This window comes from Siphateles boraxobius, unplaced genomic scaffold, assembly GCF_051911475.1.
Source record: "Siphateles boraxobius isolate OS27281-9 unplaced genomic scaffold, OSU_SipBor_1 9, whole genome shotgun sequence".
Classification (NCBI taxonomy): Eukaryota; Metazoa; Chordata; class Actinopteri; order Cypriniformes; family Leuciscidae; genus Siphateles; species Siphateles boraxobius.
In genome coordinates, this window is record NW_027509219.1 from 26,585,052 (window position 1) to 26,612,895 (window position 27,844).

At 37.1% G+C, this 27,844-nt stretch overlaps 3 protein-coding genes across 4 annotated transcripts; 2 read left to right on the forward strand and 1 right to left on the reverse strand.

Annotated features, from left to right (window-relative positions):
* The first annotated feature begins 7,020 nt into the window (after positions 1 to 7,020).
* Positions 7,021 to 15,897, forward strand: st6galnac5b (ST6 (alpha-N-acetyl-neuraminyl-2,3-beta-galactosyl-1,3)-N-acetylgalactosaminide alpha-2,6-sialyltransferase 5b). The gene is made up of 6 exons (XM_077222731.1): positions 7,021 to 7,185; positions 8,071 to 8,260; positions 8,639 to 8,773; positions 11,061 to 11,115; positions 14,813 to 14,920; positions 15,046 to 15,897. Exons 1-6 carry the CDS (start codon positions 7,171 to 7,173, stop codon positions 15,263 to 15,265), a joined length of 723 nt encoding a protein of 240 aa, XP_077078846.1. The 5' UTR covers positions 7,021 to 7,170; the 3' UTR covers positions 15,266 to 15,897.
* Positions 15,898 to 19,262: 3,365 nt separating this feature from the next.
* LOC143732719 (uncharacterized) lies at positions 19,263 to 21,798 on the forward strand. Of its 2 annotated transcripts, none has more exons than XM_077224062.1 (7): positions 19,263 to 19,446; positions 19,915 to 20,004; positions 20,295 to 20,396; positions 20,496 to 20,527; positions 20,613 to 20,638; positions 20,721 to 20,759; positions 20,855 to 21,798. In XM_077224062.1, the coding sequence occupies exons 2-7, from the start codon at positions 19,923 to 19,925 to the stop codon at positions 21,066 to 21,068; spliced, it is 495 nt and encodes a 164-aa protein (XP_077080177.1). In that variant the 5' UTR covers positions 19,263 to 19,446; positions 19,915 to 19,922; the 3' UTR covers positions 21,069 to 21,798. The 2 variants fall into 2 exon arrangements, with proteins under 2 accessions (XP_077080177.1, XP_077080175.1); XM_077224060.1 differs by having other exon boundaries at positions 19,316 to 19,446; positions 19,853 to 20,004.
* Positions 21,706 to 27,068, reverse strand: LOC143732718 (uncharacterized). Its single transcript, XM_077224059.1, has 8 exons — positions 26,290 to 27,068; positions 26,081 to 26,116; positions 25,203 to 25,520; positions 24,804 to 25,115; positions 24,415 to 24,729; positions 23,478 to 23,627; positions 23,326 to 23,381; positions 21,706 to 22,918 (listed from the first exon to the last, which is right to left on the reverse strand). The coding sequence occupies exons 1-7, from the start codon at positions 26,321 to 26,323 to the stop codon at positions 23,344 to 23,346; spliced, it is 1,203 nt and encodes a 400-aa protein (XP_077080174.1). The 5' UTR covers positions 26,324 to 27,068; the 3' UTR covers positions 21,706 to 22,918; positions 23,326 to 23,343.
* Positions 27,069 to 27,844: the final 776 nt, after the last annotated feature.

The window sequence follows — 27,844 nt, forward strand, 5'->3', positions numbered from 1 at the left end:
CGCCAATAATCCCTGTTAAAGGGATTGTTCACCCAAAAATGTAAATTCTGTCAGTAATTACTCTCCCTTATGTTGTTCAACCCCGTAAGACTTTCGTTCATCTTCGGAACACAAATTAAGATATTTTAGATTAAATCTGAGAGCTGGATCACTCCTCCATAGGCTTCTAAGGGATTGAAACTTGCCAGCCCTGAAAAGTTAAAGACATCGTTAAAATAGTCCAAGTGACTACAGTGGCTCAATCTTAAAGGGGACCTATTATGCAAAATTCACTTTTGCATGGTGTTTGGACATAAATGTGTGATGGCAGTGTGTGTACACAACCACCCAGCAGTGATAAAAATCCATCCACTCCTTTTTTTTAAATCCCCATAAATCATAAGCGGTGTCTCCCAACGACCTGTTTTCCGAATGCGGCTTTAGTAACGTCACTAAAGCCACAGGCCCCGCCCACGAGTGTTGACAGACACTGCCGTTTTAACATAGAACCGCCCTGATCGAGTTCACAGCGAGTTGAGAGTTTTACACATCCGCCATTGCTGCACTGACGAGAATGTCTCCCAAGCGTTGTCAGTGACTACGTTTACATGCAGCCAATAACCCGTTCAAAACCGGGATATAAGCAATAACCCGATCACGCACGGCCATGTAAACACCGGCAAAAACCTGAATATGCTCATATCCCGGGGATATCAAAACCGGGATATGATACCTGGGGTACCCCTTTTCTAACCCAAATTTTTGGTCATGTAAACGCGTAGCGGCATATCCCCATAATGATTTGTGTTCTGCGCATGTTCTATTCGGAAGGAATCTTGGTCTTTTGAGTAGAGGAACTTCTCTGCGCATACAAAAACCCGCGTGCAGTATACCGGAAGTAAACATGGCGAGACGCAGCACAGCATACATTTGGAGTGAGGTCAGTACCAGCACCAAAGCGCAAAGGTGATCGCTATCTGCCCCGAACTATTCATTATCCGCGTGCTGCTGCTGTTGTAGTTGTCTTTGGATACAGGAAGAAGAATCGGAAATGACGCATATTGCGTCTTAAGGTTGTCCGTACGTCCAGACGCTAACCCTGCGTCGCCGTTTACATCGGGATATTGCAATTCAATGTATAGAGGAGTAACTCTCTCTGCTCACGCATGTAAACGGGATATTCCTAATGTTACAGAAACCCGAATAGTGACCTTAACCCGACCATAACCCGAAAATTGGCTGCATGTAAACGTAGTCAGTGACTACGATTACATGCAGCAAATAACCTGTTCAAAACCGGGATATTAGCAATAACCCGGTCACGCACGGCCATGTAAACAACGGCAAAAACCCGAATATGCTCATATCCCGGATTTTAAAAACCGGGATATGATACCTGGGGTACCCCTTTTCTAACCCGAATTTTTGGTCATGTAAACGCGTATCGGCATATCCCCATAATGATTTGTGTTCTGCGCATGTTCTGTTCGCAAGGAATCTTGGTCTTTTGAGTAGAGGAACTTCTCGGAGCATACAAAAACCCGTGTGCAGTATACCGGAAGTAAACATGGCGGGACGCAGCACAGCATACATTTGGAGCGAGGTCAGTACCAGAACTAAAGCGCAAGCAAAGGCGATCGCTATCAGCCCCGAACTATTCATTATCCGCGTGCTGCTGCTGTTGTTGTTGTCTTTGGATACAGGAAGAAGAATCGGAAATTACGCATATTGCGTCAAGGTTGTCCGTACGTCCAGACGCTAAGTGCGTCGCCGTTTACATCGGCCCTGTCCCAAATGGCACACTCCGGACTTGTGGACTTCCTCAGAGTCCACACTTCGGTGACGTCATTTAGTGCAGACCTATAGGGCCATTAGCGCGAGTCCGCGAGGGCGCATTGAGAGGTATTTTTGGAGCAGACTCGATCGTCACGTCTGAAACAGGAAGAAGGTCTCAGCTCAGACGTCGAAGCTGAATAAACTTAAAGGTCATCTCATCAGTCCCTTTATTAGAAAAAATTCACAAATATCAATTAAAAAAATTACAGTCCTTAGCATCGAGAACAGGATTTATTTTCCCAAATTTTGATTTTCCCAAATCTTATGTCCATGTGAACTACACAGCCTGTTTTTACAGTTCTATAATTGTATATGCCACCTGGGCATTAGAATAGATGTCATGGTTATATAAATGATCAATACAGTTGTACATAATAATACATAATGTTCAATTTTAACACAAAATTAAAATGTAAAGAAAAATGTAAAGGTTTTAATATTCATACTACGTTTATAGGACTCCGTAAAGCCATGACATTCGGTTCTATTTATGTAATGAATCATAATGCGATCGTATTATTTAATACGCTATTATTATGTTTGAGATATCAACCACTGGTCGATAATGTTTGTATAAACTGTAATTAACAACTGGTAAAATGTACGCCTATATCATAAATCCATGTTAACAGTCCGTGAGCGAAATCTCCTCCCATCCGTTTTCTGATTGGCATTTCGCAAGGATTCCTGGGTAGTTAAGTGCGTGGAGCCTGCATCTATGCGGGCTTCGCGGAAGATGTATGTATCTCCATACAGCATATATTATCTAGCTCTGTGGTCATCATTGTCCGACTCCGGGTCGAAATGAACACGGCTACTGAGAGTTTATGTTTTGATATATTATCATTCCGTGAGATGAGATTGTCCTGACCATAGACATCATATAGACTGACCATCCTGACACGCAGCTCGAGCTCGTGAGGCTCCGCCCTCTGGGCCGGCAGCAGCTACTTATTTGCATTTAAAGGGATACACACTAAAAGAGTGCTGTTTTGGCAAAAATTCTGTTAAACATCATCACTGCATAAGAGACACTCAGAGTCAAATTAATAAAAAAGAAAAGTATTTATTCTTGCAAGAATAGGTTCAGTCTAGTACACAGAAGTTACGCTGTACTAGAAAGTGACACACCCCAGGAAGATATGAGACAACCTTTATACTCTTTTCAAGGTTCCTCCTCACCCGCTGTACCTTTCACCCACCCAGATAAGGTCCTTACTGCTGTTCAGTTTCTACTTAAAGACACAAACTGGTACTGAAATAAACTGGCCAAAACTGACCGTCCCTAAGGTCAGAGGTCCTGTCCCATATGTTCCTGAAACGTCACGCACAAGCCCAAGCACATACACACATATACTTTTATACTTGAATAGGTTCTTTCTCTTATGATACCTGTTTGGGATTAATGACTATTAAAATTTCTACTACAGTGCGTTTTTCTGAGCTTCAAAAAGTGACAATTTAAACATGCTGTTAAAAAATATCTGTTGGGTATTTTGAGCTAAAACTTCACATACACACTCTGGGGACATCAGAGACTCAATTTACATCTTGTGAAAAGGGGCATAATAGGTCCCCTTTAAGTTTATCAAGCGACGAGAATACTTTTTGTGCGCAAAAAAACTAAAATAACGACTTTATTTCAACTATTCATTTCCTTCTCTGTGGGCCTCGAGTGAGTTCACTAGTGTAACAGCGCTGCGCTTCTGTGTTGTACGTCACACGCATCACACACATGACCAGCGTCGGCCAATAGTGAGCCTACGTGTGGCGTAGCTCTACGCAATCACACTACGTTAACTCACTCGAGGCCCACAGAGAAGGAAATGAATAGTTTAAATAAAGTCGTTATTTTTGTTTGTTTTTGCGCACAAAAAGTATTCTCGTCGCTGGATAAGATTGAGCCACTGTAGTCACTTGGACTATTTTAACAATGGCTTTAATAACTTTTCGGGGCTTGCAAGTTTCAATCCCTTAGAAGGCTATGGAGGAGTGATCCAGCTCTCAGATTTAATCAAAAATATCTTAATTCGTGTTCGGAAGATGAACGAAGGTCTTACGGGGTGGAACAACATGAGGGAGAGTAAATACTGACAGAATTTTCATTTTTGGGTGAACTATCCCTTTAAAAGCGCATCTTCTGCACTAAACGATAATCCTTGTGTTGAGTTGTGTCCTCAAAAGCCAGGTAGTGTTTTACCCACACTATCAATATTTCTTTTTGCTCCTCCAGTAATTAATTAATTTTAAATGAATGCAATAGCAAGAGCTTTTATTCACCATGGTAGGATGATGACTAGCCTATATTAATGCAAATATTAAACAGCTATGCATATAGGACAAATGACCTCCAATAAGTTTGTAAGGAAATATCCAATCTAACTCCACTTTTACTTTCAAATGATTGCTTTAATTGTTTTATATTTTCAAATTACAAATTACTTGTATTTTAATTAAATGCATTTTTCACAGCAGTATTTTGTATTTTATTTAAATACATTTGATGAGTAAGTATTTGTAATTTGTAATTAAATACTTTTTGATGTATTTGTGCCCATATCTCTGAAAATGTATCCATCCATTTGAAGAGCAGCGGTTTGTGACCTCATCAGAGAGGTAAGACTATTTAATTCAGATAAGCTTTAATTTTATGCCAAACGCATCACCAACTATCTTTCTGTCACCACAGCCTCAGCCTCAAGGAGTGATTTAATCAAATATACTAATGAGACAGACAGAAAGGCAAGCAAAATCTAATTCTCATTAGTCTCCAATGACAACAAACACTGAATCAATCCCCGTCAGATGTCTTTGCCCTTTTCTAATTTTCACCCACGCTCAATGAAGGAAATTAGCAAATTTCATCCCGGGTATTCTAGAAGATCAATGGCTTCTTTTGAGTAATTTGTTTTCACATACAAACAACCACATATAAACCATTGTGAAATGATTTTTGAATCAAGAAAATAATGCTGAAGAATAACCAATTACTTACCTGATTGAGTTGGATTAATGCATGCATTTGAACTTTCCTTTTCCTCAACATTTAGAAAACACGAAATTATTAAATAATTTAAAGGAAATTATTATGCGTAGAACTCGTAAGACAACTCAAGAAATACATAATCTGTAAAGGTAATTGTTAAAATGATGGCAGATTTTAAGTCATACCAACTTCAATCAAGATATTTGCCTAATTTACCTAACTAAAATGTTTGCTTTTACAAAAAAGAATGAATACCCAATTTTTATTAAAGTATTGGTTTACATTGATATTGATGAGAAAGCATGGACATTTTAAACTAACATTCTGTAGCATAACTATAGGCTAACTCATGTGCAACACGGATGTGGAATTCAATTCTTTGCAAAAAGTAACTGTAAAACGAACCTGAAGCACGCAGCAAGACAGATCATAAATCAATATGTCTCATTTTCACATAATCTCAAGGTTGAGAGGAGTTATAAATCTGAAAGGTGAAGGATTGAGAAAGGATGTGAGATTTGTGAAAAATGTATATATGAAATACAAAAAAGATGTATTTCTATTTCCGCCTAGTTCCGGAAAAAATTACACACAGCTTCCAGCAAATCTCTGCTCCTGTGAGAATCTCTGCCACATTGCATGCCATTTTTAGAAGAGAAGATGGTATCCTTTACATGCAGGCCATATGCCGGCGGTTTGGGATAGGCTGTTTTCTAAATGCTGAAATCAGTTCACATTACTCTCATTCAAAGACACATGCGCCGCCTCTCATAAACCATGAAGTTAATGGTCTTGGTGACCTTTTGACATCAGATGCATATATCCATATAGTGACAATGCATGTGATAGACTGAGAGCTGACTGTTATTACCAAAATAATTGTTCCTAATTTGGCATGGGAGAATTTTAGAAATCATAAGCATTGTTTAATATGTCAGTCACTGTGCTCCTATGATAATAATAATAATAATAAAAATGATGGATTATGATGGTTTCTTAAGTGACATCTCACTGCAGACCAAAGGGAACTGAATTTGAGTTTGATGTATTGCAGCCCAGAATTTCTCCTCGATTAATGCACTGTAATAAATCGCTGAGGCCGAGTTTAAAAGCAAATGCATCAAAAACCATACATGCTGGTTTACCGTCTGCTGTATCATTTGTTTTTTAAATGCTCCTATTGATGTTCATACCGAAGGTTTCAGTGTCACTGTTTGATATGACCATAACATACTCTATTGAATAGCATCCAGTGTCCTGTCCAAAGTTTCAAAGAGTCAGATGGTATTTTATTTTATTTTGTTTTAACAAAAATTATACACATCTGAACTCAATGCTGCATGTTGCTTTATGATTTATGAGTCACACTAAAAATCATTCATGATGTGTCAGCCAGTCCCAGACAGAAATATCAAACGACCACATATTACATGATTAAATATCATCTGCTGCCTACTGAGGATCATTAAAGTATCATATATCAAACCATTTCATTAATAGGACATAATGGAGAACTGAATTACAGTAATATCATCACAGAAATCATTCCTTACAAACAGTACTTTATTCCTTTGAAGTCCTCGAAAGTCATATGTTTTATTTTATAAGGCATGAAGGGAATAACACGAAACTCTATTATTGTATTTTATTATTTTTTTGCATCAACCCCTTTACAAATGTACTATGATAAGAGTTTAATAAGAAGATCCTAATTTGATATGGTTTGCACTGTGACTTTTTACTGTTACATTACCCTAAACATTTTACTAATAAATATTTTTTAAAAACATGGAAGTACATTGAAAATCCAATCAAAGATAATACAGTAATATAGGCAATATATAGCCTAAAGTGGAGGAGTTGTGATCCATGGCCCATAGTTCCGGACGTTTTTTAAACGGAAGTGCAGTGAAAATCCAATATAGGCTACTATCAATGAGATAACAGTAAGCATTAAGCAATATATTGTAGCCTAAAGTGGGGGAGTTGTGATTAGTTCCTGGCGTTTTTTTAAACTAACAAACCAATGTTCCTAAACGCTTTTAAGTTATTTTAATCAATTTTGAATCATACTAAATATATTTTTCAGTTGTCAATAATTTTGCCCGTCAACTGTTAGTGTTTTGCAAGGGATTGTGACTCGGCGTTCTTTAAGACCACGCGTGCGCACAGCGTGCGTGTGTGTGTGTGTGTGTGTGTGTGTGGGTGTGTGTGGACTGACGACTGTGGATCTAAGTTCAGTGGAGGCTGGAGCTTCAGTGTGAAGAATAAGATGTGTGAGCGAGCAGAACTGTGGGGTTGTAAAGCTGCTGTCGGTGAGGCTGAATAACACGCCTGGACTAAACGGACCGAATTATACACTTCACAATATGAAGACGCGGACGGTAGCGCAAACTCTCTCTGACATTATTTAGAGTAACTTTAGCTGCCATTACAAACATTTACCATGGTATACAGTTTCCGTCACAGCGGCGTATTTATCACAGTTATGGTTGTCTTGTTTATTTTTTTAATATCAGTTGTGTCAATGGCAAGACCTAATACTATTTTGGCGGAAACTATGGCTGCCATTGTAAATTATTGTAAGATAGCCTAATCTTTACAGGTGCCCACATGGTTAATTTTTGATTAAACAAATAAATGTTTGGTGAGCACGTTTGTATGATGAAATTGACATGTATATAAATGCATTGTAATTTAAATGTAAAAACTTATTAAGGAGGTAGTTTTTTAAAAAAAAATATATAGGCCTATATAATTTTGGTTAATTACATTACTTTCATATTTTTCAAATGGCAACATTATAAAACATTCATTTGGACTTCTTGCAATAAATTTACACTGTAAAAGCGCAATTAAATTGTCCTTGAAGATAAAATTGAACCCTAAATATTATCGGTATTATCTATGCTTTATTATTTATGCATTTTGTTTTGAAACACACTATATGTATCAGAATCTTTTTTTTTTGTGATACATTTTTGGCTTGCAGTGTAGCTTGTTTTGAGCCTTAAACAAACCCCTCTATTACCTGTCATGTTTGAATTTACAACTAATGGCTAGTCATTTCAGTTGTCTTCTTGGCACTGAATATAGACTACTGAGAGTTTTTATTTGACATATAATACGCATATTCACCCAACATTTCATTCATGCTTCAAAATTATCCTTTTTATTTACTGATGCATTTATATGTCAGCAGAATCATAATTGGAGGATAATCTGAGCATCCTTGATGATAAATGTTCTTCTTTTTCCTCTTGTTTCAGCGTCATGGGATCATATTGATTGGTTTTGTGACCGTTCTTACAAGCTTATTATTCCTGTACAACAGCAGTTTTACCGACACACCTGAAGATCAGATTCAATCAGATGGACATCAGATGAACGTTCTCAGTCAGCAAACATCCTACTTAGAAGGTTACAGTAGCATCATTGATCATAAGGTGACTTACTTACTTTAGGTCTGTAAAATGCCATCAAGCACTAAAATGATTAATATAGCACTTTAAAACAAAACGGTTTAAGATATTCCTTTTTCCTGGGGCTTTAACAGTTTGTTTTTTCCTTTGAATGTTGCATTCGATGACTATAGAGTCACCTCAGTCTGTTTTTTTCTATATCCTCAATTGAGAGCTCCAAAATGTCTTTTTTTTTTAAAGTAAATGTTAACATCTGGAAAATTTTGAATTTTTCTTTAAAGGGGTGATGAACTAAGAAATCAAATTTTCCTTGAGCTTTTGACATCTAAGAGGTCACCATATTATAAGAATATCCTGTAAGTTTCAGAACTGAAAACGTCCTTTTTAGTCCAATAAATGCTTTTATTGACACCAGGCTCAGCAAACGACTCGTTTTTCAAACTGGGGAACTATGACGTCAAAGAGGATAAAACACCACCCCCGCAGAAGAAGATCAACGCCTACTTCAACACAGCCGGTTTAGCCCCGCCCACCGATTCGCGCATTACAGGCATAGCTAAATAACATAGGCCTACCTCGTGATGACAAACCGGATCGAGCTACTGAGCAGTAAACATGCCGTTTACTAAATATTGTGCAGTGCCTGGTTGTGGAAGAAGACAGTCGCTGCATAAGCTTCCTCTGGATTCCAATAGGAATGCATGGTTAAAATTTATTTTAAATGAGGTTCCAGCTGATGTGGGTAAAACATTGTCTGTTTGTTCGCTTCATTTCGCCGAGGACTGTTTTGTAAAGAAGTCACAGGTCGAGACAGGATTTGCAGACCGATTAAGATTGAAAAACGGTGCTGTGCCTTCTAGTTTGGATCCGACAGGAATGGTGCAACACACTTATGTGAGTAAAATTTCTATAAAAACATTAAAGATAGCCTACATTAGAAGTAGCATAAACAATTAACAATAACTTACCACGCTGTCACAGGCTGAAGTATCCGTTGTATTTGAGGTGTTGTTGGTTCATTGTCCTGCGATTCGAGATCGGACTCTGGGTCGAACATGTATGGGCGAATCATTCCGGTTGCCATTTTACAACATTGGAAGTTTTCAAAACAATTTCCCCCACGTGCACTGACGAGTGAGTTGAAACTCATTAACTCATTACGTCATAAGTTGACCTCAGACAACAATATAAATTTTTTTTAAAAGCCAGTTCATGACCCCTTTAAATCCATAATCTAACTCTTAGACCAGGCTGTGGTCTCCTATACGTCACCTTTGCACAACAACTTAATTGTCCCTAGAATTTTAATTTTGCTCACTAATGTATAAACCCATTAAATCGTCTTTGGAAACTTCAAGACATTTGGACGATAACTTAAACGTGAAGAATAACGGCACTGTTCAGTATCCTTACATTTTTTTTATCAAACTGTTTTGATGCAGTTGCATTTTTCCTTAGTCGTCAAATAATATCATCATGCAGATGGGTATTATTACATTGGCACTGGCATTTATGATATGCAGTGCACAATAATATTCAGAAGACTTGACCATCTTTCTTTCTTTCCATCATTTCTCTGTCTTCTGCCTCTGCAGTTTTTCATGATAAATCGGGTGCAGGCTTTTAAAGCCTTTTAAATTACACTATCCAGTGATCCTATAATTTCTTCCTTTACCCCATATCAGATAATGTGGAAAGCTGCAAGCAGGTGTTTGTCAAGCTTTGGCCTCATCTTAAGGCGTTGTAATCACCAGAACTATCAACTATGTCTCTCTCTCTCTCTCTCTCTCTCTCTCTCTCTCTCTCTCTCTCTTTTCTTTCACTCACTCATCTGTATTTTGTCACTGAGGATTTGGTTTAACACTGTCCTAACTGTTATTTCTATTTACTCTCTGGGTGTTTAAATGCACTTGTAGTTTTATGTATAGGGTGTGTGTAATAAGAGATTTTTACACACTTATTACTCGTGTAAGTATATAGGATCGCATGTTTTGGTCATTAAAGGGCTAGTTCAGCTCTGTATCATTTACTCACCCCCCATGTGACTTTCTTTCTTATGTGGAAGATAAAAATACATTTTTGATGAATGTTCACACAGCTCTTCTCTATAAATTGAAAGTGGATCGGGGCAGAGAAGTGTCAAGCTCCAAAAAGAACAAAGAAGCACAAAAAAGCATCAGTATGCTCTATATTCCAAGGCTTCTGAAGCCATACAATAGCTTTGTGTCAGGAACAGAAGTAAATAGTTTAAGGAACATAGTATACTTGCTTGACAGTCATAGTCGCCTCATTCACTTTAATTGTCTGGAAAAGAGCAGCTTGGACATTCATAAATAACCCTCAAAGACAGTGGTTTAAAAAGACACGATTTTTGTTTGAACCATCCCTTTAATATGGGTGTGATGAAATATAAAGCATCCTTATATTAAACATCTAAGATAAATTTTGTTCTTGTTAGTGAAATGTTTATTTTATTTTTGACATCTTTGTCATATTTAGATTTGACCCTGATTGAAGCATGTTGATCTCATTGTCATGAGGCATCTCTATCATACTTCTCATTGACTGAGACAGCTCTCAAGTCTACCGGTTCTCATTAGTCGAAAAAGCACTCTTATCCGAGCTAATTAGAGCGCCAGGATTTAGAGACAGATTTTAATGGATACTGTGTAAAAGTAATTTTGTAACAGTCAGAAGCGTAAGATTTCCTCGTGTTAGTGTAAATGAATAGTCAGTGTAGAAGATAGCTAAATGAACATGGCCTCAAAGTCTTTATCACAAGCATTTTCTAACTATCAGCAAGGAAATGTTTTCTCCAATTTCATTTCACCCTGCAGAGTTGCTGGAAAACATGCCGAGGACCTGTCTGATGAGAAAAGCTCATTTTGAATGGTGTGATGGCTATGATCTAATGTCAACCTACTTTTGCCATTTTAGCAATTGACTTAAGTCAGCTTTAAACATAGGATATGATGTTTTAAAGACTCCCTGTTTTGAAAATGAAGTTTTTAATGTTGTTTATATGTCTATGTTTAAGACAAACCATGTGCAAATTCATCAGTCAACACCATTTCATAGTATATTCTTCTTAAAAATGCTGTGTACCAAAAACATTCTTAACCTGTTAACCTTCAAGCCCACTTTTGAAAAATCCCAGAAATGGCATACCCAAACTTAAACAGATACAGTTCATGAACCCTTTGCACTAAAAGCACAAGCATGATCTCATTTGAAAGCTGACACCTAGTAGTTTATTGTAAATGTAGAATTAATTATTGTCATAATGAAAAAAAAATGTTTAAATAGCTTCAAAGTTTTGTAAAGTTATTAGAAATTTATTTTTATGAAACATCTTCATAAAAATAAAATTGAAGTTGGCCCTGGAGCAATCTAGAAATGCACTGCAGCTAAAGCCATATGTGTGACCATTTTATATTTAAAATCTGAAAATGATAAGTCTAAAACTCTGTATTTAGTTAAATGTTTTTCAAGATCATGTCAAATTACTTTATTTTGATTAGACTCTAAAATGCAAACTGATGTTTATTCATCGTCATCTATTCAGTCTATTGTCTCTATTATTTTGTGGTGCATACGAGCCCCATTCGCAGTTTGAAACTGCCCGTTTCCTACCGTCACAAACAAGTAAACAATCCCGTCAATGTGCTGGGCGGGGATTTTACACAGTGAGCGCAAGAACACCTTTGAGAAGGGACAGGAAATATTTTAATTCAAACAACATGAGGTTCATAGCGTTACTAACAATGCTGTTTTTTAGAAGGCATCTGACTTTGAGATGGGCGAACGGGAACATGGTTTGTGTAACGTTAACAACACATTATTAGCTGTTTGATAATGTAGACAAGCAAAAGTCTAATCATATCAATTACCATTATGTGTACGACTTTGTAGAGAGCGATACATAAAGCGCATCACCATTCTGATACATCGACTTGTAGATGACCCTGTGTAATTCGCTCTTCCTCTTCTTTTGAATCAGTTTTTGGTTCAAACATATATGACAGAATTAATCCAATATTTCCACTTGCCATTGTGTAGCGTTTACTAAAGTTGACAGAGTGGATCAGTTAGTCAGAGCTGGTGTGAGTGAGTGGAGGCAGGGACTAGTTTACATGTTCATGGATCCGCATATACTAAACGAAGCAAGTGTAGTTACATTCAAGATATTTTAAGACATGAAGGATTTTTTTTCACAGGGAAAAAACATTTAAATATCTCACTCTGATTATCAAAGATGAGTTTTTATTGACTGCAGGGGGACTTAAATAAAATATGGGATATTTAACTTATTAATTTCCCCTATTTTTACATTTAGATTACCTTTGCCACCACCTAACATTTAAAGTTACTCTTTAAAAACACAAATGTTTGAATAACGCTTAATGCAATCTGTAGCAAATGTCGGAAGTAATATAAATTCTTTATACTGTAGATTATAATGTTGTGTTGCCTACATTCACGTGTAGTATTTAAAATGATTACTTTTTAGAGTTATATCTTTAATTTATGTATGTACAGTGTGTATATATATATATATATATATATATATATATATATATATATATATATATATATATATATATATATCAGATATCATCTGAATCAAACCTTTTACCTCAAAAAGTGTCTCAGAAAGAGAGAGGAAGATTGCTGTTAGAGTAATTATGATCATATGTCCAACTGGAGAGAGCTTAAGAATGAGGATGTTAATAAGGGAATAATAAGTGTGGATGGGCCTGATTTGTGTTCTCTCCACTGGGCTATTATCTCCTTGGAAACGACCCTGTTTATCACAGCAGAAGAAATCTAATAGAGTCTATATACCTAATAGTACACGAGACAGTAAACCATTTACACTGTTTCTTTCACAGTTTTATGCATGTTCATTTATAGATCAGTTAGTCTATGATTAACGCAGCAAAGTCTGTTTTAAAGAGGGTTTCTGTTTCATAGTCTCTCTCTTGAGTATGTGGCCACATTCCTCGGAGGTCGTAAAATCTCCTTATCATGCCCTGTAACATGACACTGTTTCTTTCACTTGTGTTTGTTCATTTGGGCTGTGTGAGGAGTTTCATAAACCTTTGTATATAATGAATAAATAGTATGTGTCTGATTGGTCCATACCCTACATAGTTTATCCGCTCCTCGGCAACCAACAAGAGGAACCTCTGCGCTTCTCGTCCACTGACCACGATTCAGCCATTTCTTTTTTGGAAGTTTTTTTTCTTCAAGCAAGTCAAGCAAGTAGTTTTAAAACAGGTGCTACAGCGGTGGCTGTTACTGGCTATTTAAATCTAGCGGGTTTGATGTCTAGCAAATACAATGACGCTGGTAGTGACGATTCTGTCTGTCTGACCAATCAGTGATCTACAGTGCCTCCACGTCACATTTTAGTATCGGTACGGTACGCTTGGAACCTCAACAGAGGTGGTACCATTTAAAGCGAGCCGAAGTGAGCCGTACCGTACCGTGCCATGCAGTGGAAAAGCGGCACAAGTGAGCCGTACCGAGCCGAGCCGTACCGTACTATACAGTGGAAAAGCGCCAAAGCGTGCCGTACCGAACCGTACCGTACCATGCAGTGGAAAAGCACAAAAGCGTGCCGTACCGAACCGTACCGTACCATGCAGTGGAAAAGCGCCAATAATTAATGAGAAGGCCCTACTCGAAGCTGCCAGATCAGACAAAAAAATATAAATTCAAGATGCACTGAATCCGGTAAGAATGCATTTAATCTTTCTAGTCTTTCCTGATGGAATTTATGTGCTTATTTGGAAATGTACTTTTTAGCGATTTCGATTATTATTTTCACTTAATTTTTTAGATTGAATAGACCAGTTCTGTTAAAATGAGTTTTATATTATTAGTGACGTTCACAGCGCCGGTCAGCGCATTTTTTTAAAGCCTATTAGCAATTTAAAGCATGTTAACATCACTGCAAAAAGACATCTAATATAATATAAAATCAATATTTATTCACCTAGTATAATAATAGAAAGTTCTCTCCCTCGTGTCCCGCAAAATTGGGTCTGCTGACCTGCAACAGATCAATAGCCAGGTGGTCACCCTAGCTCGGTTCCCACGCCGTATCGGCTCAAATGAGTGTGATAAATCAAGTGTGTATTCATTCCGGTCCAAAACGCTTCACTCTCTTCACTCACTTCACTCACCAACAGAACCAACCAACCCCGTTACGTAGGCTGTGACGTCACTCCAAAATGGCGACTCGCTAAATGGATAGCTATCTAGTAATTACGAAGATAATTTTGTCATATCTGTGGTTTTAACAACTTTTTAAAATAAAATCTTAGGCAATGTGATTTTTCTAATATATGTAGCTACCACCAATGCCAAAGCATTGACGTTTCATTTCCCCTTTAAAGCTGCCAAATTATAATATTAAAAATAATATCTATATGGCAGTTTTTCCCCATGGTATCGATGTCAAAATTGTGGCCAGTGAAAATGTTGAGTAGCTTGGGAAAACCACTAGCCACAATGGCTATATATATATATATATAATATCACAGCTACATAGATGTCCTCTTTCTCTTTTGTTTTTATTCAGGAAAAGGTCCAATTCATGGCTCAGCACAGGTTGGTTCACCATGGCAATCGCTATGGAGGTTTGTGACAGAATCGACGTCTATGGCATGATTCCTCCTGAGTTCTGCAAGTGAGACTTTCTGTTTGATATTTACCATGATGCTGTTGGGTCACTCTTTGGTTTAACATGATTTAATTCAAACCTCATTGCATTTTGGTGGTTTATGACAGATTCAAACATGCACGTCTTTTCAGGTCTCCCAAGCCCTCAGTGCCGTATCACTACTACGAGCCTGCAGGGCCGGATGAATGCACCATGTATGTCTCCCACGAGCAGGACCAGCATGGCAGCCACCATCGTTTCATCACAGAGAAACGTGTCTTTGCCAAATGGGCACGTATGTTCAACATACACTTCTATCAACCTGAATGGAGACCGGCGCCTGTCGCAAAGAACAGCACAGACTCCACCTGAGGAACGATGGGTTGTTTTTAGGACTCAGAACCTGTTGGACACAGTGTGTCCTTTTGAGGACAAATGAATGTTTTAACTTAAACATTTTAACTTGAACATGAATTATACTGTTCTTTCTAGAGGATTGAAACATCAAGAACAACTTCATACAAGACACTTTATGACAGACTGGTCATTTTAATTGCAAAAACTGATGTGCCGAATGAAAATTTTCAAAGATCGTAAAATGTGACAAGAAGATACAGTACATTATGATCAGTATACTTAATGATCCGCATTGGTTCATAATTCAGAAAACTGGGTTACTGTATAATTATATCACATTTTCTGTTGCTAGCAATTACTAGTTTGATATCTAAGGCCATATTGTTCTCCCGGTGCAATTTCATTTAAAGCATAGAGCCTCACTAATTTGTGCCAGTTTAAGAATGTCAAGCATGTTACAAATGTACTTCTCTTGGTGGCATGAAACAGAACCATTTGTGCATTTTCCAAATTAGACTTTTTTTCCCCATAGGGCCTCATTAGATTGGTCTGATTTAGTTTTTGTACAGTACATGTGAAAAAGATGTTTATCTCTTAAATTAAGCTGTAAATGTTGATTTATGCTAATAATACTGTGATGTTCTCAGTAGTTCTAGTCTTGACTCTAAATCAGGTTCCCAGACCGTTTAATGGCAATTCTATTTGACTATTTTACGTTTGGTGGCTAATTCATATGAATTTGTTTCAAATGATCAAATGTTTTTGTAAGATCAGCTTTAGGGGCTTCACACATCTATGACATCATTGGAACTTCAAAAGATTTTTCTATGGCATAACTGAAATTTTAAGTCTGCAGCAGTTTTCAAACTGAGAAAATAAGTGGGTCGCATAGTCTGAGAATGGTGATAAATATGAAAATAAAAGTTCTCTAATTTAATTAACAAGTATGTTGGTAGCCATAACTTGTATTTGGTTAATAGTTCAAAAGACTAGCATATTAATATTTTTTCCATCCTGTAGGGCATCCCTGGCCCTCGAGATCCACTTACCTACAGAGTTCAGCTCAAACCCTGATCAAACTGACTCAAATGCCTGTAGCTTTCTAGTAATCCTGAATCTTTAGCGTAGTTGTGTTTGATTAGGGTTGAAGGGATCTTAATGGCCCAGAGTTTAGGGGCTTTGTATTTAAGACATTTTGAATTCTGTGGTTCTTTTGTAAACCATCTATGTACTTTTGCTTTCAAAGAACTTTACTTCTCTGTTAGCAAAATGGTACCTATAACCAGTGCTAAAATGTGTCCATGCAGACCTTCAATGTAACATCAAGAACTTTCTAATTGTCATAAAATCTCAAAAACCATGTGTCAAAAAAGTTATTTCCTGAATTTTGTCACATTAATCGTTTATATTGGAGTTTCCCAATCTTTGCACTCTGGCACAAATGCTAAAACAATCCCTCATATTAACCCCTGTCTTTACTGTTTTCCCCACAACACTGAACCAAAACCGCCAAGTCTGACCATGACAGCATGACCTTTACAGAGAGAGAGAGAGAGCTGTCTTTGTTTTGTTTTTACAATTCTGCGCTGCTCTTCCTTCAATTCCCATTATAAAGGTTGTGTGAGAGTGTATTGACTTGCTGCCTTCAACGTTGTTCATTTTGCCTCTACAGCTGGAGGTTGGGACTAAATGTGGAATGCTAATAGTGTGGCATTCTGTGTTCTTGCTCAGGCTTATGGGAACTGCTCTGGTCTAATAGGATATCACTCTATGAGTTCTGCTTATCCGCAGTGGTCGGTGAATGTGCCTAGCACAACAACGACTGTCCCTCAGGAAGTCAAGGGAAATTGAAGGGCTTTAAAGGACGCAGGAGTCAGTAAATGAGGCTGGTCTTTGATTCAGCTCTGCTGGCTGCCCCTGTAATCATCACCCGAGGCAACATCATGATTACGGATGACCTTGGATCAGGAAGGAGGCCTGAATAAAATATGGCATGAATGACATTTCAACTTGGTTTGTGTTACATTCTCATTTTTTAAAAACCTGCTGCGTTTACAAATGTCTCTGATTGGAGAGGGTTGTGTTGAAGGTGGGTGGGTTTTCTCTGTTGTTTCTTAGAAAAATGTTCAGTTTCACACAATTTCTCCATCTAAGCATGTCGTAGAATGCTTTAACAAAACATTGGCATGAATAACACCAGTTTGTCATTTAACCTCAATCCCTTAACAGACAATAAGGCTGAGTCAGAAATCGCATACTCACTTCAGTAGGTTATTTTGAATAAAAAGTATGCTAATAAATATGTTACATATAGTATGAATGTAATTTGGACGTAATACATTTGCCATGTTGCCATTATCTTAGGTGACCTACCAAGGTCAGTTACGTCGCTTCACCTCCATTCACGAATCCTCTACCGTGGCCTCATGGGATAATGCACACTTCAGAATCTCACCGGAAGTATACATCCGGGGTACATTTTGGCTATATTTTATGAGTACTGTGAATTCGGACAGACTTCTTTTGTCACAGCTTTTTTGTGTGCCTACTACATAGTAGGGAAGTAGGCTATGCGATTTTGGATGCAGCCAAAGTTAATGGATTGATAAATTGTTGTCGACTCATTTACATTTATTTATTTAGCAGACGCTTATATCCAAAGCGACTTACAAATGAGAACAATAGAAGCAGTGAAACTAACAATAGGACAACAATAGGCCTATGTAAGTGCTATGACCCTTCCCAGTTTAATCTATCGCAGCATCTCCTTTTTAATTTTTTTTTTTAAAGATAATAGATAGCCTATAGAATAGATGATAAAGTGTTTGTATTAATGGATCAGGTGTTGCAGAAAAAGATGCATCTTCAGTTGTTTCTTGAAAATCGCCATGGACTCAGCAGCTCTGGTTGAGTTGGAGCAGATCATTTCACCAGCATGTATGTAACAGACCAGGAAAAGGTCAGAGAAAGAGATTTTGTGCCTCTTTGAGATGGCACCATAAGACGACATTCACTTGCAGAGCGCAAGTCTCTGGATGGCACGTAAGTCTGAAGTAATGAGTTTAGGTAAAAGGGAGCAGTGCCAGTGGATGTTCTGTAGGCAAACGTCAGTGACTTGAATTTGATGCAAGTGGCAACTGGCAACCAGTGCAGTTTTGTGAGGAGAGGCGCGACGTGTGCTCTCTTCGGCTCATTAAAGACCACTCTATCTGCAGCATTCTGGATCAGTTGCAGAGGTTTGACAGTGCAGACTGGAAGACCAGCCAGGAGAGCATTACAATAGTCCAGACTGGATAGAGCAAGTGCTTGGACAAGGTCTTGTGTAGCATGCTCTGTTAGGAAGGGCCTGATCCTCCTTATGTTGTACAAGGCAAATCTGCAGGACCGGCAGTTCTAGCAATGTGTTCTGTGAAGTTCAATTGATCATCAATTACAACCCCAAGGTTCCTAGCTGACCTTGATGGAGTTATGGAAGACGAACCTAGCTATGTACTGACTCAGTACTGCCATCTCTCTGGTAGTGTTAGTAGCCCACATATTCCACAGATCACTCTTTCAATTACATTTTTGTAACCAAGTGTTTGTTTATTCAGGGTTCCAGTGTAACTTACAGTAGAACAATTACTGCTATAAATCTTATCGACTGTAATAATTTTATATGTACACCCCACTCATTTATTTAAGAATCACATTTTCCTGCACATATTTTTGAGTCTCTCTAAACGATGTTATAATTTGTTTTTTATTTAAATGTATTTATTAGAAAAAAATGATTAAACAAATAAACATTTAAATAAATAATGTATTTTATTATTTTATTTGTATGATATGCATACTAACACACGATAGCAATGTTTATAAATGTTTTATCGCTGTATAGAATGGATACCATTTTAGAAAGTTTAACTTGTTGAATTATGCATAAATAATATGATGCATGATTTCATAAATAAATTCATCAATCCATCCATATTTGTCATCCAATGAGAGTGATCACAATTGGATGGTTTGCGGAAGTGCGTCACATTGTTTACAATTCTAACGGATCTGGCTTATTTGTAACGTTATTTGGCGATCGCGACAACATACCCACAGATTCTTCAGCGTAGAACAGCAACCGTAATGTTTATTTAATCTGCTTAAGTATTATATTAGTGTGTCACATGTTCAAAGCGAGTCTGACCATTGCGAAGAAGGTTAGTATGCAATTCATAACTTTAGATTTCACGTCACTGCCCAAAAATAGTCACGAGTCAAGCCAATGCAGATGCTATATATGGAATAGAACATTTCATACAAAATTAAGTCGTTATTTTTTAATGTATGATCTGAAAAATAAAATCATTTTAAGGTCGTTTGTTACCACTAACTTTCTAAACAAATTTAAAATGAAATACCACTGTGGTATTCACAATCCAACACTAATAGATGCAATACCTAATTTTGTGGACATTCAATATATAATATTGTTTGCATAAGATGCAAAACAATGTTTCAAATATAGTATCTGTCATGGTAAATCTACCTACATCTCAATAAGGGTTTGTTGCCACTGTTAGTAACATGAAATATGTAACGAATATTTAATTTCCGGTTTCACAGAAAAATAAGTAAGCCTATTTCATATTGAACCACACCCACTGTCATTTACCCTGTCATTTCAGTGTAAGTTATGACAATGTTGAGCAGTAAATCCAACGACGAGATCCAATGTATGCTGGATGATTACGGAATAAAACATGGTCCTGTTGTCGGTAAGTTTAACTCCACATGATTTAAAATAGTCACTGTATTCTGAATGGGATTGTTGCGGTCATTGAAATACTATTTGAATTAGTTTTTTATATTTTTATTTTAGTCAGTTTGTTCTGTATTCATTTTTATTGCTTTTAAATGTTGCTTTGGCAACTAGCTGAAATGTGAATGTTTCAGCTAATATTTATTTCATTTCAAGTTAGAAAAATGTTAACAAAAATAGTAAACTATAAAACCCGTATTTTCTTTTCTTTTAATTGTCTTCATGCTGTTTTATTGTCTTCAACAGATTCCACCAGAGCTCTTTATGAGAAGAAGCTGAGAGAAGCCATGGTTAAAAACAGAAGAACCCAACCTCAATCCGATAGGACATATTACAGGGAGGAAGAGGGTAATCCTTACAAGAAAATCAACACAAAACATGAATATCTATAGTTGTAATGTCATATCACACCACTGATTTTTACTGGTTACGCCTTTTCTTTTGCAGAGGAAGTCACCTACGTTCACCATCGCAGGCCTGTGAGTACTAAAGTTTCAGTTTCATTAGTTAACTAGTTTCAGACTTACTGAAATTTTGACTTCTGTTTCATTTTTATTTATTTAGCAACAATATGGTGATGTGAGCAACAGGTAAGGCATTCTGAAATGTGCTGCAGATTAAATCATGTTATGGTAAAATTGTGAAACTAACAAAAAAACTTTTGTTTTTTAGAACGTGGTCCGATTATAGAGGGATGGACTACATAGATGAGTAAGATAGCTTTTATTATACTTGAAGTGTGTCACTGTCAGGAGAAACATAATTTTTATGAATGAATCTAAATGCATTAATTCTTCCTTTTGAAGGCCTGCTGTATATAGGACTCAAACTTCTTATCGCAATACATCACAAACAAGTAATGTGTCGCCGGAGCCTCAAATCCAGAAAACACCAGAGAAGAGCTCAACACACTTGGTCCCAGTTTGGCTACAGATATTAGTGTTTCTGATTATTTCTGGTCTTCTGTACTTAGTTTTTATTAATATGGAACCAGCAGAGCCTGTCAAAAGACTGACGTAACCTTTCCTTTAGTGATCCAATCAAACTTACATTTTTAAAACTTCAAATATTCACAGCAATTTTTCTATTTACATTTTTCTGTGTATTTTAACTTCATAAATGTTGATTATTTTGTGTGATGATTTATCAAAGTAATAGCCCAACACAGCTACTCTTTTGAGAATATAAAGGAAGTGGGTGTTACAGGATGCACCTGTTGAAGATTTTTTGAAAAAAATATTTTGTTACTGGGTTAAGATGCAATAACTGTCCATTGTAAAACGGCAATCCATTTTACAATTCTGTATTTTTAGTAATTTCTTGGGCATTTCATCAGTTGGTATATTACTACTTGCGTGCTACTAGAAAGCCTTTTTGTATGAATTACTTAAACATTTTATAGATTAGTTACTGGATTTGGTGTTGTTTGAGTAGTTTTCCATGCAATATGTCTGGAAGTATCTCATTTGTATTTGGGTCAGACTCTTGATTTGTATGTATTTGAATACCCTGGAGCCACATTATATGAACGTCAGAATCAATGGTTTCTGATTTTATTTAAAAACAACAGGTTTTATTAAAAGGTACATTATAGATGCATATAAAAATGTTCATTATTAAACTTTTGTTTATTCAATAAAAACACTGCATGTCCAAATTGTGATTTTTGTTTTTAATGGCAAAATAAAAGTACAAATTTTATTACATGTACCAAAAACTACAATAAAAGAACAACTATTAGTTCTCCAAATTGTGATTTTTGTTTTTAATGGCAAAATAAAAGTAAAAATTGTATTACTTGTACCAAAAATTAGTTCTCCACACTGCAATACATGAATGTAACAGGAAGTGACAGTATTGTTTTGTCACACACCTTATTATTTTGCTATACTATTGTTTTTGAGGGTACAAAACATGTATAAGTGTTTTAAACTAAAGTTGTTCATCTCAAATCTGTCAGCCTCTACCGATGACATTTAGAACCTCACATTTTGTTTTTCCTTGTTGCAAATGGAGTGTATATTCAATACTACTGTAGTGTTTGCAACTGTTTTCTTAGCTTTACTCAAAATTAGTAGTGCTGATTAAAATGTTCACCATATGCCTATATTCCAATACTATTATTAATTATTGTTCCATAATATTTGTAAATACAGACATTATATTGTGCTGTACTACGTTAGAAACAAATGAGGATTTGTTCTTTTGTTTGCTTAAGCTTTACATCAGATCTAATGAATAATGAGTTCAGTAAGTTCATTTTCATTTCAATGAGAACATTAACAAACCAGGCAAATGTAGTGACCTAATGCAGTAGAGGTTGGTCTTAGGGCTGTCTGTCCCTCTTCCCACCTGTAATTAACCAAACATTAAACACACATGATCTTTAAAAACAATTGTAGTAGAAAAAGCAATAAATACATTATTTTAAATTATAAAGCTCCTCAGAGAATACAAAGAAACGAAAGAAAAACAAAATCCCCAAAACATTTCACAGTTTTACAGTCTTTACCTGCAATATGGGAAGACCTCAGGACGGGTCAGACTTGGTACCTCTAAAAACTAAAAAGCCCTTTTAACCTGTTTAGTGCAACAGCTTGTGTTGTAATTTCAACTCTTCAAGTCTAGTGATCTCAGCATTTTCTAATTTACTTATAAAAATCCTCCCGTCTCCAGAAACAACGAAATAAAAAACCTCCAACTAAATACAATCGAAATGTGTTTCTCTGTAACTGACAGAGAATGGCAGATAGTAAGAAATTGTGGTTTCTGTGGTTCTTTAAACTTAGATCTCCCCTTTGGTCTGGACAGGCCACTGAAACGCCAACCTCAGATGGACCAAGTAACCCGTTCAGAGAAGCCTCTAGTTGCTGAAACAACAAAAAGACAAAAATCAGCACACACAAGTTATTTCTTTACTGACTTTTCCATATCTGTTCATAAAACTAGTTTTTTTCCCCCACTTGGTTCGATTGCCTGGTCCAAACCCGTAAATTCGTTCCCAGTTCCTGAACACAGCAAAAAGTCGGTACTTCCGCCATTATTTCTAGGAATTATAAAAAGGTTCCTCCGGTGCGAAAGCCCCTAATAACATGTCCTTACCATGTGACGTGACATGTGCCCAGTGTTCAGTAATTCAAGTTCTTAGTGCTTGTTGGCTTTTTGGCACAAAAACTCAGATTAACATGAAAAAGTTCAGATGTATCATTCATCGCCTTGTGTTATGCTTGATTAGGACAAAACGTTTTTCACAAACAAAAAAAACAACTCACATTACCTTCATTTTGAACTCCCGTTACTTGATTGTCAAGGCAATGTAGGTGTTGTCAACACCTGTATATATATATATATATATATATATAAAAAAAAACACTACTCAGTAAAAGAAACACAAATGATTGAATATTCTTTGAAATCACAGTTACTCACAGGTCCTGCTCTCTCGCTCCAGTTCTGTGGGTTTCCTCACTCTCTTGCAGTATACTTTGGCAACAATCAGAATGGCACATGTTGCCACCACAAACGTCAGACCGGATACCAGCAAACTGATGACCACAGGACTCATCACCGGATCAACTTCTGAGATTTTAATAGAACAGCAAACCAATTTAAGATGAGATGCATAAATGTCTTAAAAGTTACAATGAAATGGAAGTAACGGTAGATTTTTTCTTTAGTACTGTGACGTACATCTGAGTGTAACTGATTATCCATAAAAGACAAAATGCAGGACTTGATTCTATGCATCAGTTGTAGTTTAAAGGGGTCATATGATGTGATTTCTTGTTCTCTTTTTTCTTTAGTGGGTTATGTAGCTGTTAGTGCAAATATAAGATCTGCAGAGTTAAAAAGCTCAAAGTGTCAAACCTAAAGCGATATTCTTTATAAAAGTTAAGGCTTATCCACACCGTCCTAAAACGCTTCATTTAAACACGCCCCCACAAATCTACGTCAGTTTGTGGGGGCAGAGTCTCATAACACCGCCCAAATGTATAAGCAAAGAAAGGCGGTGTAACTTTTATTCTCGCTGTATTATTGTTGCCACCGGCGCCGCCATTTCGTGGAGACGCTGTGTTTTTCGTTGCGAAAGCCAAGCTTTATTTACAACACTGTTCCAGTACAGTACAACTAAAAATGTGCTGAGCATTTTTCGGAGGACTGTTTCCAGGACCTGGGAGAGTGAAAGGCCGGATGTGCACAAAGGCAGGTTCTAAAAAGTGGAGAAGACCAACATTTGTAAAACAACATGCATTTAGAAAATAGATAGGGTGAATTTTCAGTTCATTATGAATGACCCTTGGTGCTGATTCTGAACAGGCCCTTTTAAAGATCCCAAGTCCACCTGGGCTGGAACCACACAGCTCACCTCGAATAGAGATGGGTAAAGGCTGACTCTCCCTCGAGATAAATGTGCGCTCTCTAGTCTGGACCTTGTAGAGACAGCAGTAGTAGCCCTCATTATTGGACTGGGCACTGGAGAAGGTGAAGGTGACAGAGGGCGCGAGGGCTGGCAGAGAGTGCCGGACGGTCCCGTTGGGCCTGATGAGCCGCAGCTGAAAGGAGCCTCCAGGATACTGATGCTGAATGGAACAGGTGACATTGAAACTGTGGCCTCGGGTGACCCATCCTGGCCGGGCCTCGGGAGATGTGTTGTACCAGATTTGGGGAGTGTGAATCTCCACTGCAAAGAGAAAATAAAAGTTAGTCTGAGACTTGTAGCTGTCAATTATAACGTTAGCAGCACATGCGACTTACAGACTGTGATGTTCATGAAGTTGCTGTGTGGAGAATTTCCTGAGGGAGAGGTTCCCAGTTTGCTGTGTATCCTGTACAGACAGCTATAGCTGCCCTGGTGGGAGTTTTCCAGGTCTGACAGGGTCAAATCCACCGTCATTTGTCTGGGATCGGATCGCTGGGTCACTAGTGGTGTGTCCACACCTCTTTTGAACAGATGGAAGTCAATGACGGACTGCCAGTACGGGGCAGTGCATTTGAAGTGAACGGCCTCTCCGGTCGAATAGGCATAGAAGCGTGACTGAATTGACAAGGTTGGTGCAGGAAGTTTTCCTAGACAGAGAAAGATAGAGAAAGAAGTATGGACAAATACGAACAAACACAGGCTTAATAAAATAAATCTTCCAAATAATCTTTTACCTGTACACTGAACTCCAGCATCCTCACTGTGCATACACACATCCTCATTGGGGGTACGTTCACAGAGATCCAGGGCAAACTCGTCACCCGAGCATTTCACATTCCTCCACAGCACTTCTCCGCCGGCCCGTCCGAAACGAGCCCCACTCGGGATGTCCAACACAAAGCCGCAGTTGAGCTCTCTGCAAACCACTGCAGCATCTTCCAGATCCCAACCGTGCTGGCACACGGTGCCCCACTGATGCCCATGACGCACCTCCACTCTCCCCGAACAGCGTTCACCCGGTCTGTCATTCACAAGTCTGGTGATCGGGTCGTCTGTGGAAACAGTGAGAACGAACCAGTGTTGTTATTGTAAACTGAAACTAAAACCATTATTAACCACTTCTGGTAATCGAAATAAAGCGGAATAAAATAAAATAAAAATATTAGATGAAAAACGGACCCCCCGAATTTAAATTAAATGAATAAATTTAAGTTTAAGTAATAAAATAATAATGAAAGCTAAATAGAAATATAAAAAAGCTAATAAAAATATTAAAACAAACCCAAATAAAAAGAAAACTGAGAAATTCAAAATAAAAGCCAATTCAAAATTTTAATAGATACTATAGTATGAATGTGAATTAATCTAATCAATATTTTAAGATTGCTTAGAATAGGGCTTTCAAACTGGCATTCACAAGAAATGATAGAAAACTAAATATAAAAAAATACAACTACATTTTAATTAAATTGAAAATGTTTTTCAAATACCCTAAACTTGGATAGAAAAAAATCATATTTTTAGAGTAACTATAGGCTGTTAACTTAATATAAAAGTTAGGCGTTTAGATATATGGGAAAATGTAGACAACATTATAAAGCCAATAACTTACCAAAGGCATGGACATCTTCAACAGCAACATTGCATCCTGATAAAGAACAAAAAAGTACAATATAATATTGACATATTCATTTAAAATAAAAAAAATTAATTAAAAATTAAAGATTCTGTATGCATGAATCAGAATTTTTGCAGCTGCTGCCAATGTTCAGGTCTGCTTTAATAATTTATTTTAAAACCAAAATATTGTATTTTACTTACCAAGCATTACCAGGCCCAGGAGAATCCTCGACATTTTAGATTTCCCATGTAACGCAAGTGCCAGGGTTCATTTACTAACTAAATATCCCTGTCAGTGTCCGCAACCCAAAAGCTGACGGTTCCGGTGTGGGGAGGAGGACCAGGCGCAAGTTGATGCATAGCACCTCAGTCAACTTAGCTAGCTGGCTAACTAGCACCTCTGAATGCCTAAACTGTTTCTGTTCACCACCATGCGATTAATACAGTTACATTATCCACCATAACCCAGGCTTCAAAACATAAAACTCGATAATAGCAAATAGCACACAACAATTCAGAGTCAGGCACAGAAGCAACCTGTAAGACTGGGCGGCTAGTATGCTAAAGCTGCCCTAAAGTAAAACGAGTTATTTGTAGATCGAGACACTAAAGAAACACTGATGTATTTACAAGGCATAACCGCGTAAATCTGTGTTCAGGAACGCTTCGTGAGTTGGTGTTCTCCGCGCTTTTGGTATCCCTACGAACAGCGTCATAATGCAGAGTAGACTGGCGCCGTCCTAATTGCTTTGGTGAATCGAATCTTTTGAACAAACCTTTCCGTTAATGTAAATAGAAATTAGTTTCTAAATGACTCATTATCTTAAGCTAAATAATGGCAAATCTGAAACAAAGGACAAACAAATAACTAAATAACATTAAACAGACGTAATAATAATAAACAACAGTTATTGGAAAAATAGCACGCCAGGATTTCAGGACTACGTGATGACGTATATGTCAGACGCACAAGAATCACTGAATCGTCTTTTTAACAGATTCTTTTAATGAACCGTTCATATGAACAGATTTGCGCAAACGATTCAGACGTCCCATCAGTAATTAAGACGAGGAGAGTGTGTAGACCATAGACATCATATATGATATCTATGGTGTAGACTACTGTAGATTTTTGCGTAAGGTCTATGCATAAAAACGTTCGACCACGCTGATTTGCCTCAGGGCTTAAAACAAATTAAGGTTTAGAGATGGAAAAATAACACATTTGGAGACATCATTTAATGACACCATAAATACAAACATCACCCTGCTATGAGACCTACAATACAGCAATTTTATGTGTCCACCACTTTAATCTAATTTCGGACTCGGAGTGTAAAATATTTTTTCTTTAGGCCATGTTATTTTTCAATCATGTATTTATTCTTCTTTCCTGTTCATATTTAAGTATTATTATATTAATTTTTCGTTTTCATAGTACTGTTTACAATTATAATATCATCAAGTAGCTAGTATTAGCGGGAGCATCAGAACCATAGGATCAGGACCATAACTTTTATATAAAGCGGTGGTGGACTTTTTTTTATCCGACATCTATATATATAAATAATTTTTTTTTTGTGTGTGTGTGTGTGTACTTGATCTTGTATAGTGCTATGGACCATTTTATATGTATGTCCTGAATAAAATATTTTTTTTTTTTGTCCTGAATAAAGAATGATCATGATGATAACATATGGAAGCATGTGGCGACACCAAGTGGATACAATTAGCATTACAACACAATCCATCTATC